The sequence below is a fragment of the Branchiostoma belcheri genome, unplaced genomic scaffold (genome assembly GCF_001625305.1).
Source record: "Branchiostoma belcheri isolate BF01 breed outbred unplaced genomic scaffold, Haploidv18h27 scaffold49, whole genome shotgun sequence".
In the NCBI taxonomy this organism is placed as follows: Eukaryota; Metazoa; Chordata; class Leptocardii; order Amphioxiformes; family Branchiostomatidae; genus Branchiostoma; species Branchiostoma belcheri.
This window is the reverse complement of record NW_017804120.1, coordinates 492130-508350: the sequence shown is the minus strand read 5'-3', so window position 1 is coordinate 508350 and position 16221 is coordinate 492130. Positions and strand designations below refer to the sequence as shown.

General features: G+C 42.2%; 2 protein-coding genes across 3 annotated transcripts in view; both read right to left on the bottom strand.

Moving 5' to 3' along the window:
* Positions 1 to 3563, bottom strand: part of LOC109479519 — a 21323-nt gene extending 17760 nt beyond the window's left edge. For both annotated transcript variants that reach the window (XM_019781498.1, XM_019781499.1), the window contains exon 1: positions 2794 to 3563. In XM_019781498.1, the coding sequence (XP_019637057.1) occupies positions 2794 to 3342 (549 nt within the window). In that variant the 5' untranslated portion in view covers positions 3343 to 3563. The remainder of the gene's footprint in view (positions 1 to 2793) is intronic.
* Positions 3564 to 5541: 1978 nt separating this feature from the next.
* LOC109479547 (neuronal acetylcholine receptor subunit alpha-9-I-like) overlaps positions 5542 to 16221 on the bottom strand; it is a 13339-nt gene continuing 2659 nt past the window's right edge. The window contains exons 2-11 of the mRNA XM_019781529.1: positions 13158 to 13230; positions 12585 to 12703; positions 11980 to 12111; positions 11201 to 11395; positions 10724 to 10823; positions 9201 to 9358; positions 8195 to 8350; positions 7721 to 7888; positions 6488 to 6535; positions 5542 to 5895 (exon numbers count right to left, since the gene is read on the bottom strand). Coding sequence (XP_019637088.1) covers positions 5800 to 5895; positions 6488 to 6535; positions 7721 to 7888; positions 8195 to 8350; positions 9201 to 9358; positions 10724 to 10823; positions 11201 to 11395; positions 11980 to 12111; positions 12585 to 12703; positions 13158 to 13230 — 1245 coding nt within the window. The 3' untranslated portion in view covers positions 5542 to 5799. The remainder of the gene's footprint in view (positions 5896 to 6487; positions 6536 to 7720; positions 7889 to 8194; positions 8351 to 9200; positions 9359 to 10723; positions 10824 to 11200; positions 11396 to 11979; positions 12112 to 12584; positions 12704 to 13157; positions 13231 to 16221) is intronic.

Here is a 16221-nt window from a genome sequence, read left to right as displayed (position 1 = left end):
CGCACAGTGTGCCTTGAACAAATTTTTGCCAAAAGGTCGCGGGTTTCTTAACGTATCGCCAGATCCTCCGGTGGACAGGATCACCACCTTTTGCCAAAGCAATGGCAGCGGGGAGGTAAGCAGGGCGCGACGTGTCAGCAACATCTCCCGGTATCTCAACCGTCTCCTGCGTGCACCCCTTGCTCGTCGCCTCATATTGGACAAGACGCTAGTGACTAACATAAAGAAAAACATCTGACACACGGCGAGGAAAAACATTGGCGGCTCCCCCGCCATTTTGGATTTCACGCGTTAGAACATTCGGATGTTCGATGTTCGATGCGAAGACATTTGTGTGTATAAAGACGTCGCGACAGCGGCGTCCCGACAGCGGGAAATATCGCCGCTGTCGCGAAATGCTTCGTCTAGAGTGGGCCTTAAAGAGCAGTAATGGTCAAATAATGTGTCCGTTCTAGGGCTAGCTTCACCGCCTCTGGCGGGACCACGTCGGTATTCGGCCGAGATACGCTGGGAGGGGGGCATCAGCAAGCAGGTCGTTGACCTCTGACATTAATAACACGCCGCCTTGCGTGTTATCATCAAACAGCAATAAATGTAGCTCAAGCGCATTATGTTCGGACACGGTTTCGCAGGTGTGTGTGGCACGTGGACCAGATGTGAGGAATGTGAGTTACCCGAATCGCGGTTTGGGTGATTCCGTATAGACACGGCCCTATTCATGGTTGCTGCTCAATGCGTTTTGAATGCGTCATTAACGTGTTTCAAGATCCAACCACGCAAACCAAGATGAATAGAAGCGGCCAATGGAATGCCTGAGTGCCTAATTAACTTACACGGCTGCTTTTTCATTGTCGCAGTAATAAATGACGGCACACTGTTCCCATGCAACACTTTTGTATTCCTGTAACGCTTTCGGTGGTAGGGACGTTTCAAAATTGATGTTAGGGAAGGGAATGTTTAACAGAAAAATAATGGTCAACCCCGTTATATAGCTAGCTCAGATGTATTTTTTATGATATATATCGCGAATTTGTGCAATGTTTTTGCATCGTTGCAAGTATTATTTGTATTAAAATAATAAATACTATACGTATTGTATTTAGATAATACTGTATACGTATCGTATCTAAATACTATACGTTTGTATTGCAATAATATACGTTTTGTATTTGAATACTATACGTATATTAGGTATATATAGTATTTAGATACTCCGAATTATATTTTACGTTTGTATATCTTAATTAAAAACGTATATTTCTTGATGATTATATCATATATTGGATATGAGTATCCATAAGGGTTGTATTATGACACTTACAGCTGGTTCATTTGATTTAATTATACCTGAACATGTCATACGTTTGATGACCATATATAGTTACCGTGTGTAAGTCGATTTTACGGCGCCCCAAATTCAATTAGTCAAGGAACGTTGCGTCTGTAAGGGTGATCATTTTACACCAAACGACGCCGTTTTGTTGTTTTTACTGCGAATTTTATCAATCAGTTTCATTACATTCATGTCTACAGGATTTTAGGACTAGATACATATGCTGAAAATTTGAGTTTTCGTTGTAAAACCTCAATTCACATAAAAAAATGTACGTCTTTTCAATTCAAGAGGGCCTAGGACAATTTTGGTACACCCAACAACGTGTTGTTTTTGTCGTGGCTTTTTATTCACTCGTAATTTGCGTGTTTTGTGTGTGTTTCGTGGTTGCGGCGTTGCTAGACACCCTAGCACTACCACGTCCTGCCTATAGACCACTTGTATACATACGAGCCTACCCACTAAATAGGGGGGACCTAGCCTGGTATCCAGTCTTATCGTGGTCGGGGCGGGTTTATCGCGGGGCTGCAGGAGCTCTTCTCCGCCTGTTTCAGCTAGGTTTCCCGGTAAGAATTTCACGATGGTACATTGATGGGGCAAATCAACATCTCTATTAGCGTGACACTCCTACCGGGCGGTCTGTTGCACTGGGCGGGGGGAAACTGTTACAGCCCCGAAGACACAGCCTGCCCCGACTACTATGCCCCAACCACGATAAGACTGGATACCAGGCTGAAGGGGACCTTGCCTATAGAGCTAGAGAATGGGGACAATTCTTTGCGCATACAAGGGTGTTTTTTGTTCCAATTGGGCCCCTTGGCGGCTGGCGTTGCCAGGAGTCGTCCTACGCCTGAACAAGATTCCTGAAACGGCCGGGGCGCTAAGTTTGTGTACACTAAACTCTGTACAAAAGAGGACTGGCCCCTTCTATTTACCAGGGGTCATCGTGGGAATGCTGCACATATCCTCTTGCAGAGGAAGGAAAGGAAGGATTAGGGGAAGGGGGGTTGAGGAGTGGCACATGTACTAAAAATACTGAATTAAATCAATCTGTCGTGCGATATCCCTCCTGTGAAACATGACCCCATAGGTGGCGACTGATGTGAAAACTGACTCGCTCATCTGATACGATGGCAGTGGAAGGAAATTTAAGGAAGGGTTTAGTGGAGGGGGAGTATTTTGAGGAGTGGTACTTAGTACTAAAAATACTGAATAAAACTAAATCTGTCGTGCGATATCCCTCCTGTGAAACATGACCCCATAGGTTCGACTAATGAGAAATTTGACCCGCTCTTCTGATACGATGGCAGTGGAAGGAAATTTAAGGAAAGATTTAGTGGAGGGGCTATTCTGAGGATTGGTACTAAAAATACTGAATTTAACCAATCTGTCGTGCGATATGTCTCCTGTGAAACATGACCCCATAGGTCGCGACAGATGAGACAAAATGACCCGCTCACCTGGTACGATGGCGCTAGGGTGTCCTCTATGTCGTTGTCGATTTCAGGGGAGTAGTTTTCGACCCCCGAGTCGTCTCCCGTGCCCTCGGGATCCTTCCCCACCCTCGGGGAGATACGAGTTCTACCGTCGGGAGTCAAGCTGTTCTCCCTTTGGGCAGCGTTTCTATGGTTCTTGACGGCAAGTCTGTTCGAGTCGCCGGTGTGGTTTCGCCGGGCGCTGGCGGGTTGCCTGCCGCCGGTGTACTGCCGGGTGTCCCGTAGCGCTTCGTCCAACTCCCCGGTTAGAATATTGACCTCGGCGTCCACAGTCCTAGTAACGGAGAAATCACTCTCAGTCTGCCAGTACGGCGATTTTCTACCCGTCTGCTCACTGGCGATACTCTGAGATCTCGACCCCCGTTTCTGTCGTTTTTCTCCGCTTCTTTCCTTCCCGTCTTCTCTCCCATGGTCAGCGGGGATAGTTTTCCTGGTGTTCCCGTTTTGCACGTGCCCTTTGACGGCCTTCTGAGGTACGGTCTCCGGCGATTTCTTGCTCGATCCCGTTCCCATATTTGCATCCCCTCGTAGCAGGTGTCCTCTCGTTGCCAACGCTCCTACCAACCCGACCAACGCTTCGAACACATTTTTCTTCTTTTTCTGAGAGAAAACGGGGCCCAAATACGCTGCTGAGTCACAATCTGACGCACGTTTTAGCTTGAAGAGGAGATACGGCAGAATACGTGGTCACGCAAGGCCTGCACCATAACAAGTGCTTCAAACCCTTTATAAGACTGCTTCCTACATCTGAATCACGGCACTGTGACGTCACCAAAGCGCTTTGAACTCCGGGCCAATCAGCGCGCGCCTACTAAACAAACGTGTCACAAAGGGTTCGAGGGTAAGCAGCAGGAATGGCGATTGGTCCTGAATTTTCTTTACGTCATGATCGAGACATTTTAGAATTTTAACATCCTAATTATTTACATGACAATCATCTATAATAATTATAGCATAACAGGGGTATTAATAAAAAAAAATACCGATGGTAGGCATGGAAAATCAAGTAGACTGCCTTCAAGGTCGCACAGTTTCGAGAAATAATAGGTGAGATCTTTCCTCCTGCTAGTAACATTCACGGGTGAATTGTTACCAAGAGGCGCTTTTGAAGGGTTATCGGGCAGTGATTACGGCGCCTGAAATCGTCACGGGCCCTTGAAACAAAGGCCTCGGTACAACTGCAGTGTTTGCTTATCCCCTAAAGTGATCCTCGCGGCTTGGTGTACAAGTGGTCGCCGAAGGGACGGCACGCTCCACGACATAATAACGTTCTAGAACTTGGAGAGAATATTGAGTAGAAGACTAAGAGATCGCGGCTTAGCAAAGATCAACCTTTAAGCCGCGTGTTTGTGGATTATGTCACTAATCGCTTGCAGAAAAACACGCGACTTTAGCTGCGGGTTCGGCGTTTCAAAGTCCACAGACATACCTCGGTTAAACATGAGTAAATATTGATAAGAAAGGTGTGTACATATCGGTTTGTGTGGGCCAAAACTAACATTGACAGACTGGTAGCACTTTCCCTCAATTCGACACATACTTTCTAGACCTTGCCCTTTAAAGGCATCCAGTGTAGTTTTTTGGGCTTAGAAACCCAATTTTTCAAAGTCAATATTCTAGTTACTTATCTACATACTGAGTTGAAACCACACTATCTCAATAGATATTGACCCTCATGGAGCAAAAATACCCAAAATTCCGACGGAAAATGGTTACTGGAAGGGCCCATGGCTGATTTTCAGGGTACCACCCATAAAATAAGGGACTCATCTTGGGACTTGTTTCTGCATTTTTAATTAGCCAAAGTATGAAATAATGATTGAAATGTGCTAATGTGAAGCAGTATGTGTCAATATCATACAGATTGACTTATTCAGAATATTTCTAGTTTTGCAGTTGTGAAATCGAATTGGATGCCTTCAATGCGTTTCTTTAAACATTGTTTTCAATTCAGTTTTTTCTTATCTTTTTTTCTTCCCAGAGAAAGTCAAAGAAAGCATCTGACGCATTGAAATGTTGATATGTCATTTAACAGTTTAAAAACTCTTTTCGTCGATCAGCAACTATATAATATACTACACCAGATCTTTGGAATGCATTTGCGATTTATTTTGTTTGTTTGTTTATTTGCTTCCTGATTTATTCACTTGATACAGGCAATTTTGAGTTAAGAAAATCAAACTTTCTCTTTTATTGTTTTCCCCACCCGCTCGCTCACTCACTCACTCACTCACTCACTCACTCACTCACTCACTCACTCACTCACTCACTCACTCACTCACTAAGTTTTGAGGAGACAGGTCCTGCTGCAGAGCCAGAGTTGCCGCCAGACGGCGCTACTGAGTGGACCAATCATCGACAGATTGCCAAATAAGCACTGAAAACAACTTGTACCAGTCTGTAACGTTACTTTTATTATAACAGGCCTGGTTACAACACCCTATCACTGTGTTAAAAACTGTAAATTTACCCTTGAAAGTACATGAGGTCAAATAGCAACATTTAAGGGAAAATGTTGCCAGGGGAAAAAGACATATAAAAATTGCGAAATGCCTCAAATGCAAATCCGATACAAAAAAAATACTAGCCTAAAATGTGTTAGAAACAAACTCACTTCCGATTATTACAATAATTATACATACTACTACAAAAATTAAACACAAAATTCATTTTTTTAGTTGTATCAGCGTTCAGTGTATAACATGTTAACAATGGGTGAAGTAGAAAAATACGACATGACTAATTTAAAGCTGTATGTAAGATAGCCCGCCAGCAGGCACATACAGTAATTTCGCTTGTAACAAAAATGATTTTTCATATTCTTTTGTTGTTCCATAATCCAGTGATTGTTCTGTAGTTCAGAACTGGTTTGTACCGGTTTGAAGTTGTTTGTGTCTGCTTGATCAGGTTTGTACCGGTTTGATCAGGTCTGTACCGGTTTGAACGGGTTTGAACCGATTTGTACCAGTTTCAGGAACCCTGAACCCTGGTGACCTCTCCGTCAGTGAACCCTGTGATGCTGCACTTCGTCCTCTGGAAAAACCGCTCGATTGAGGTGCCAGTACGCTATTGGTGGGACAGAAAAATCAATTACAAAATCAACCAATGGATATAGTCAGTCTTTCCATATATGACCTGCACCAAATAACTAATGAACATAACAACGAAATATGACTGCTGTAAACCTATATTAGCAGATGAAAACAAACACAGACACCAAAGTACTAGACTAATACTTTGAGATCTTTTGACATACTAACGTAGATCTATTATACAGATAGAAGAACTTCATTGCACGACAATTGCACATGGTACAATGTATGACAAACTACATAAAGAGAGTAGCAAACAATAAAATGTGTTGGAAAAGACCTAATGTCGAATAAACCTAACAAATCTACATCATAATTATTCAAATAATAAGGGATAGCAGAAGTCTTTGATAAAGTGTAACAATCGAGTGGGCTAATTACAAGTTTCGGAAGTTTTTCTAATAACAAAGCATTCCTTTATCTACCTATTTTTGCGTTGTGGGAACCATTACATGTAAAGATATATTCAAATCTGTCTCTAACATCGAGTATAAAATATAATAGAAATATAGATAGAAACTACATATGTCAAGTTTATATTTATAATTATATGTAAGGAATCATACCAGATATTCTTTTTTAGCCCGGCTCAACAGCGCGTTGGTCTTCCGTTTCTAATAAACAAGGAAAAAATATTCAGGTGTATAACGTTAACAAGCTATATACTGAGCTCTGTATACGGACCGTGTCCCTACAACATCCACACAACAAAAGTCCACACAACATGCCTAACTTTACCCGTGAATAACTTACGCCGAACTTTATAATTGGACTATCATATAGCCGGGTGACGTTGACCAATCGGAAGGCTCCATTCCACATTCCTTATGATGCCGTAATGTCACAAATAGAGTCAAAACCGGGTATTCATTCATCCCAATCCATACATTAAACAACCCAATAATCACCCGCATATGACCTCGGGTGACCCATATAGAACACGATTCTGTTCTAAAAAAAATAAAAACTTGAGTTGTGTTCCAATGACCTCGGGTGACTTCCATATTATTAAAGAACACCTGATCCCTGCCTGTGACCCAGATACAACGTAAACCCTACCCAGTGACCTCAGGTGACTCCAGATGGAACTATGCTCTATGTTCTATTCAGCATGTGCAACGGGTAAATTGTACATTGTGTCACTCTTACTGCATCAGTTTGGATAGGCTATCGTGTAAGCTATATGATAATAGCGTTAATGGCCCGCTCTCTCTCGGTGAGTATGGTGTGATAAAGCCTTGTCAGTTGCCATAACCACCGAATAAAGCCACCTCGTTCGCTGCGCTCACTTGGTGGCTTTATTCGGTAGGTTATAGCAACTGACAAGGCTTTATCACACCATATTCACCTCGGGGCGGGTCATTAACCCTTAATTAACGGTTGTTTTATACTGTACATTATATTTTTTTGATTGGTTCAACCCGAAACAGCCAAATTCAAATTTGCATATGTGCATATACGGTCACCATCAGATTTACCATGCAGGTGATGACCTCTATGTTTAACCATCCAACATGGCGGACAATACATACGTCATAGTCACGTGAGCGCAAACACGGTGTGTGCACACTGACCTAACGTCACAGCTCATCAATATGGATAACCGCCATGTTGGTGGGTTACGTCATATACGGACTGAATATACTAAATGATACATTGATTGAAATGTTCTAATATGAAGCAGTATGTGTCAATATCATAAAGATCGCCTTATTCAGAGTATTTCAAGTTTTGCTGCTCTGAAATCGCATTGGACGCCTTTAATTTCATAATCCCTCATTTCTTCGCGATCGCCTCACCTTTCTCCAAATGAGGATCCCGAACACCAGGTGTGCAAAGATGACTAGACCTCCCAAAACGGCCATGGAGATGCGGTCAAACACCTGTGGGTTAGGCACGGCGGAAACCAGCGCGTTTTGTACCGCCACCAGGCATTGGAAGATCATACACAACAACACGTACTTGTCCTGAACAAAAAACAACAATAACATTGCACTATGAGAAATTTACATGGAAAATTCAGAGATTTTGTGAATTTGTTGTTTTAGCCATGCATTGTGAATGTCTTTCTTTTCATCTATATCTATGTATTTTCATACTATTGACACCCTGTGAACAGCCACCCAGGCCAAATCCATGTGTCTCGTTACCAGCGTCTGGGACCTAACTTCCTGTGCCTGACCTTTTACTAGTATGCCTTTAACTTTCCTATAATCTTAAAGGCATGCAATTTCTGGATGAGGAAATCTGGTCCGATCTTGACATTTACTTACCAGCAGCGTTAGGTAAGAGATGGTCGGCAGGTTCTGTGAGACCATGAACTTGAAAGCCACCGAAGTTAGCAGAAGCGTGAGGCTGACGCTCAGGCGGGATTCCGGCTTGTCGGGAGACACCGAGAACGCCGTGAACGATAGCGACATGATCAGGAACTGCAGCAGAAAAAATCCAATTATCTCTATTCAGTCACGAGGTCGTAAGGTCACATGTTTAAAGTAATTGGGTCAGCCATCCTGAAGAGGGATGTACGTACGGCTGGAAATTTGGATTGAAAGTATTCGAGCTTCTATAAATTGGGAAATTACAGTTTAAAACTGCTTCAGAATTCTATGATCATTATGAGAAACTTTAAACTGTTCTCTAAGTTGAAAACTAGCTAAATCTTATGCCCCAATTGGTATGATCACGAAATTTTCTTCACGTGTGACGTCAGCAATAGTTAAAAGTTCGTCGGAAGTTTATATCATCCCCCGTCACGAAAGAACGTCGATTCGCAATGATGTGGTTTGGTCGAACATTTCAGTAACACCTTGAGTTGGATAACAGATGAAAGTTCCCTATAATGTATTTTACCGACTCAGATGAATTTTCATGATAATTTTATGATACTTGTAATAATTTTATAATAATTATTATAATTCGTGGCGTCGCGTGGCGTAGTGGTAGATCACCCGACTGTGAACCGGGAGACCCGGGTTCGATCCAGAGTCGTATCCGGGCCATGTCTGGACATGCACTTTACGTTGGACGTTGTGCACTTTAAAGGCACTTTACACGACTTTCCTCACTCCACCCAGGCGTGAATGGGTACTTAACTTCGGTTGGGGAAGCCGTATTGAGGTCACCTTGGCAGCCGCACAAAAATGTGGAACAATTATGTATCATGACATTGTGTATTATGTGTATTATTATGTGTATTATTACCATTTGTATCATCTGATTGTAAACCCTGCGCTATAAGGCTGCGATTGCACGGGTGATGTTTGGCAAAGAAACCATTACCATAAGTAAAGCGACGTTCCAGACGTAGAAGCCTGTCTTCCGCTTGACGTGCAGAGTGATGTTGTAGAGCGGGAACTGTTTGTCTGACGTAGACAGGTCCCTTTTCGTGACGTCATGCTCACAGAGAAGATGCCCATACAGCTTCCACTCCTGGGAAGCTAGAAAATAAAATTTGATTAAAATTAGCTTTTCAAAAGAGTCTTACACTATATTTTGTAGCTATTTTAAAGGGCTTACCCTGGGGACAATACACCATGGCGAAACACCCAGTAAGTTAAAGTGTATATGTCACCTCAATAAATAGGTAAAATGGATATAGATATGAAAACTATATGTCTAAAATAGTAGTTTCGATATATTTGTAGTCCCGAAAATTGAGAAAAGTTGAAACTAGAAAGATATTTGCAAATGCATAATGTTGACCACATATTCTAGCTCAACAAAATAGTGTTCTGTCCATTCGTACTCAATCGCATTCACATATATGGTAACCAGCCCCTCCATGCCACTTGCTACATAATGTAATCCAACACACAAGGTGTCTGCTACAGCACCAGTTATCATGGTGACAGCGGTTTGGTCCAGGTCATGAACCTTATACATGCGGTTGAAGAAGAAGAAGGAAGATCTAGAAGAAACAGAGTAAAAACTAGAGAGGCCGACATTTGCTTGGGAGCAAATACAGCATATTTCAGTCCATCTCCCTCCCACGCAAAAGTGGACTATTCCAAACTTACCCCAGTGTAAAACTGGCAAAGATTCTCAAATAAATGAATTATATAGTAGCTATGTAAGTGAGAACAAAGATGCAAGAACAAGCACATTGAATCTCGAAAGCTTTACTAATCTTATTACAGGTATGCAAATACTAACAATGATGAGATTTGATACATTTTGAAGGTCTTAGGCACATAAAATTGAATGTGTGGGTCATTACGCACGACTTACGTGCAATGTGACCCCAGGTAACCCGCAATGGAACATGTGTTCCATGGCCAACGGCAGATGGAACAGGCCATTCTTTAGATAGAACATGGAACGGGTATAGCACTTTTGGCCCTTTTTTTGCTGAAAAGAGCCATTAAAGTCCCCCAAATGAGTCATTTGGAAGTGGTGTATGCCAAATATATGACTGCTATTCTGTAGACACATGTTCAAGGTACCCTTATACCGAATTTCAGATCATTTGGTTGTAAAACCAGGGCTCAGGATCCAAAAATCCATTTTTTTGCGAAAAATGCCCCAAAAAACCTTCATAAAAATTTTTCAAAGGCATTTATCAAAAAAATGGAAAAAAAAACGCCTGGGGGTATTGGCCCACTCTACCTCCATGCCAAATTTCAAGTCATTTGGCTGAATGATGGCGGAGTTGAATCCCTTTGACTGTTTGGCAGGAGAAGGAGGAGGAGAAGAAACATGAGAGAACACAATATATTTCATCCATACCATGGTATGGACTGAAATATAACAACACGTTTTTCCTTCTGCAAAGGTAATCACAAAAACAATCAGGATGTAATTACCCGTAAACGTATCAGTCCGGATGGTGTCCTTAGCTCCCATGTTCTTCCTGAGCTCCACCTGGTCAATCGGCCATCTGGACCTCAATTTAATGGTCAGCTTCTAGAAAAAGGTATAGAAAAACTCATGATGATCGTTTCTCTACGACTATATATCATCATATATTGATTGCAATTTAATTTCTTCTAACATACGGAAAAACAAAGTATTTGATTTTGTACCTAGAAAAAGTTGTGATTAAAGCTTTCTTTAAGCTAGATGCAGCAACAACAAAATTACCATAATCTTCACCCCTTCCTCAGGTTGTAGTAGCCCAGTAGCTCACTTGTTCAGTCACGTGACGTGACGTCACCAATAGGCCAACTTTAATGGTTAAATCTACTAACACAGAGTCCATGTAACAACTTTAGGCCTTGTATCTCTGTTTAAACTCTAGATCTTACAGGAAGAGCCTCTAAGATAAAAAAAAAGAAGCATACCTGGTAATCGAAGGGAAAGTTTGCAAGTTTCATCGGTTCCTTGAAGGTTGCCTGGACCCTCCTTGTGATCTGTACGATGGGGATGTCATCCATGTCGTTGTTCAGAATCAGGTTGTGTTTGATCTCTTCTTTATCCACAGTCACGGCGTTGAACAGCACGATCCTCGGATCCCATTGGTCCGCCCAATCAACCTCCTGATTGGTGAATGGAAAATGGAGTCATTCATTAGCCACGTGGCTATGACGTAAGTTAGCATCCGCCATTTGGGTGTTTTGAGAACACCTGCAGACGAAATGGAATCACCCGCGCCAAGCATGGCCAATCAGAGATGCCATACGTATGCCATGACACGTGCTTGCGACGAAAATACTGCCTGCCTAATGGTCCCCGTTAGTTATCGAAAATACTGCTCGCCTATTGGTTCCCATTAGTCAACAAAAATACTGCTCGCCTATTGGTCCCCGTTAGTCTGCCAATTGCAAAATACTGCTCGCCAATTGGTTCCCGTTAGTCAATAAAAATACTGCTCGTCAATTGGTGCCCGTTAGGCTGCGAAAATACTGCTCGCCAATTGGCCCCAGTTACGTTGCGAAATAACTGCTCGCCTATTGGTTCCCGTTAGTCAACGAAAATACTGCTCGCCAATTGGCCCTCGTCGGATTGCCAAAATACTGCTCGCCTATCGGCCCGCGTTACGTTGCGAAATTACTGCTCGCCTATTGGCTCCGTTAGGGTAGAGTTAGCCAACCAGGAAACGTGGCGATCACCTCCTACTTACCTCTCTGTCTTTCTTCCCCTTGAGCAGCGGTTCCTTGAAGCAGGCGGAGAGCCAGACTTCAGCCGAGAAGGACTGTTTCACGGTGTCGATATCCGTTAGAGTGACGATAGACGCCTTGATTAGTACACGGACCTGGGAGGACAAGAATATAAACCGTGTTGTTTTCAGTGTCAATTAAGAAGCAAGTTGGAAAATAGATTATTGTTGCAACATAGTGATACAAAAAAATAATAAATTTCAATCCGTCCTCAGAGTCTATGGCCATCTTCAGGACACCTGACCCTCAACGCCGGGCACGTGATTATGACACGTGACTCAGGAAAAAGGGCGAACTCGAACGTCTCTGAATATTCTGGGAGCCAGCGTTCTAGTAAATAAGAGGTCGACGTGGGGGAATTCAGGAAACCGATGATTTGTTTATTTGAATTTACCACAGGTGTGGAAGGGAGGGCAAAACAGGTGCATTGAAACCTTTACAAGTTGTCCTCCCGATGATGGTACACTTCCCGAAAGTCTGAAATTTCAAAGGTCCCCGTTCTAACTGAATGATAACTGGTGATTTCTGATCCAGTCTTTGATTTCAGATATACTGATGAGAAGCGTACCTTCTTCCCGTCAGCTCTTTTCTTGTGCCAGACCTCACTACTGCTGATCCGCTGGTTGTTCGCAATCTGTTTGAGGACGGCTAACACCCCTGTCTCCGACATGGTAGTGCCTGCATCGTCTTAGAACAAAACGCACAAAGAACGACATCAGTCAGCCTGAGAGAAATGTTTAATTTTTGTTTATGAAACAGTCTACTTTTTCCACTAGAAGCAGTATTTTCAGGCAGAAAAAAGCAAATCCTTCAACACAGACGGGGGGCGCAACAGACTTTCTGCAACCTATGCTCCAATGCCCACCGAGTTACGTGTGTCATCTGCATACAGAGACGTCACACGGAAGCAGTGAACTGTTTATCCTTTGACAAAGACTGTTGAACAGTCGAAAATTTGGGTAAGTCCAATTTCTTGTGTTTCAGGAAAATCTTATAATTAAGCTTGCTTCATAATGACTTTTACCAACACAGATAAAATTTCAATAGAAAACAGTAATTTCTTTTTCTTTTGCCACGTCTTTTGAGGATATTGGCTAGGCGTAATTTTCAATGTATATGAACACGAGTATTCCTCAAATACCTGTTGGCTCAAATGATCCATGAGACGCCATTGGCTCGTCGAGAAGGCAAAATCTCACGTGACGCGAGTCCATCTAAAAATAGCACAGAGATACTGTCACAAACAACCAATCAACATCAACTTTGTTAACCATGAATTACGTACAGCCAATGGCGTCATCGCTATCTTGCGTAACCCACATCTAGAATCTACTACTTAGGCCATGTTGATTTAATTATATGGATGACATCCGCGCGCGCATGAATTTTCGGCCATTTCCAAAAGAAAAGGTTTCAACCATACTGTAAATCATACAAAACAGTTGTAAAATGAGCAAATATATACCGTAAGTTGAAAAATAAATATTGCAAAAACGATACCAATGTCGTAGAGTGCCAAAATCAAACGAAAAAGACGAGAATATAAAGAAACAAGAGTTCCGAGATCTCATACCTCCATGAAATATGGGCTTGATATGTAAATGTAAATTTCTTCTTTAATTATGCAAATGACCTCTGCATTAACATGATATATGCATCGTGATGTATGTTAACTTTTGATTAACTTACAGATGTCCCAAGTATGACATTTCCATCATTCACCATTAAGAAATTATTGAATTTTCGCATTAATTATGCAAATTAGGTCATAATTTGCATAATTAGTATCTGTTGATGTTCCTCCTACCATAGGTTACATACGTTACATGTATGAAAGTAGTATAATGTAAAATACTGTAATTATAGAATTTCCTAATTAATAATGCAAATAAAGTCCTCATTTGCATAAGTTGCATTTAATTTCTCTCTCAGCTACCTACACACCGAAAATGATGAAAATACATTGTTCCTATCAGGACTTATTGGCTTTTAAAGATTTCGCCAGAAAGTGCCCTGCAGTTCCAGAACAAGCTGCTAGGACTAAACTCACACCACTTATTCCTGACAGGAAAAGCAATCTGTCACCAAAACATCAAGACCATAGCATGTTCAGGACAAAAGATACAAAAACCGGAAGTTCTGCTGCAGTACCAAGGTCATCCACCAGGAGGCCCATATTTGACCTTGACCTTTGCCTTCCTAAGACTTATCAACATACCAAATATCATCATAATCCATAAAGGCGTTCTGAAGTTATGCTGACTACAAATGGGCGGAAACACACACACACAGAGACGCGCCAAAAACAATACCTCCATTTTTCATGGAGGTAATAACCTCAATGACCTGGACCAGACCCATTGTGATGTTGGGTTACATTATGATGTAGCAGGAGGCTAGTCACCATGTGTATGAATGTGTTTGAATAAGAATAAACAGAGCAGTAGTTTTTAGGCTAGACCAAGGGAAGGTAAACATTATTTACTTGCTTCGCAAATGTTGAAGTTATGCTGACTACAAATGTGGGGAAGCACAAACACACAGACAGACACACAGACAGACACACAGACAGACACGCTAAAAACAATACTTCCATTTTTCATGGAGGTAACAATAACATAACGTACGTCGTAGTCAAGTGTGTGCAAACCCCAATAAAGCTGAGGGTGCTGATATTTTCCTTTCACCATTGCTGTGGCAGAAAGGAATATGTCGTACCACGTTCGGGGTTTTTATACCAAAAATGGGTGTGTGCACTTAAGACAATTGTACCTTTCACAGACAGTGGTCTAATGCCTCCGGCCAAAAAGGTTATGACAAGACAAAAACCGTCGACGGTCTGTCGCGAGTCGGCAGTGCCTGATGTGGTCTTTCAGGTAAGTCCGACTTCTTGCACGTTGTGCCCGAGGCAAAAATATGGCAACGATTGCAACACACCCATGTCTAACAAAGCCATGGTTTGGCCCCTGTGACATTAGTCCTCCACAACTAAACCACGACAGCCAGTTCAAAATATTCTCCCGATATTCGGGGACGTACGGAATCTCGGGGATGTATATGTAAAAGATCCAGCTGTTTCTCCGACGGAAAAGGCTGCCATAGGGTCTTCTTAACGGGCGGTTTTGTCATTGTCTCAATAATTTATCGTACAACAACAGAACTTGTCAGACGCAATCACGTCAGGCACTGCGGGGGTGGGGGGATGGGGGCTCGTCACTGAGTGCCATCCAGTAAATTTCTAGCGGCGACCGATGTATGAATAATTTATCAAGGCCCACGGACGCGGTTCTTTCACTTGTAGAGTAGCCAATTACCACTGATCCGGCACAAGATGTGCGAAAACACGTACTTCACAACCATTGTTCGTCGATATAAAGCATTACAAAGAGAATTTTCGTAGGACTGCCATTACTTTACAACTTTGCAGCTTGTGTATTGAGAACGGGTATCTTCATAATTCTGCTGGCTGTTTGTAGAAGAACGGCACAATGAAACAGTTTTCAATACCATGACGACTTAGCAGTTAACACGCAATGAAGCCTACTTTTTACGCAGATTGTAGCACTATGTGATGTTACACAAACTAATTATTATAGTAGATGTTTTAAGGAATTCACAGAAATGACAATGATAGATAATGTAACGCATAAACATTATACAGCACATGAAGAGTAACACTAATGTAGTCGTGTTTGGCAGGGTATGGCAAGTTATAGTAGGTACATGTATCGGTTCAATCTTTAACGGGTAAGTTGACAGCAACAAGCAAGATGCATAGGTTCTATTAATACCTGAATCCATATGTAATGAGAAACATGAAGTTGCCGGGATTTAAGCTGCACAAAGCGTACAGAATTCGAAATCTTAGCTAGAGCATATTGTGCGCCACATGGACCACCACTTGCAGAAATAATCCTACAACACCTCATACAAGTTACATGTTCAGTCCTCGCGTGTTTCTTTTCTCTAAATTTATGACGTCTTGTGACGAAAAATATTGTCGCAGATCCGTGTCAACTGTCGTGCGATGCCGTTACGAACTGTGGAAGTACGTTTGATCAGGCGACACGTGCACGACACGACACTTAACAGTTAAACAAACGCTCGTATTGTTCATAGTGAAGATTAAGGATGGTATACTTTACGATACGCGATACCACACACACACACACACACACACACACACACACACACACACACACACA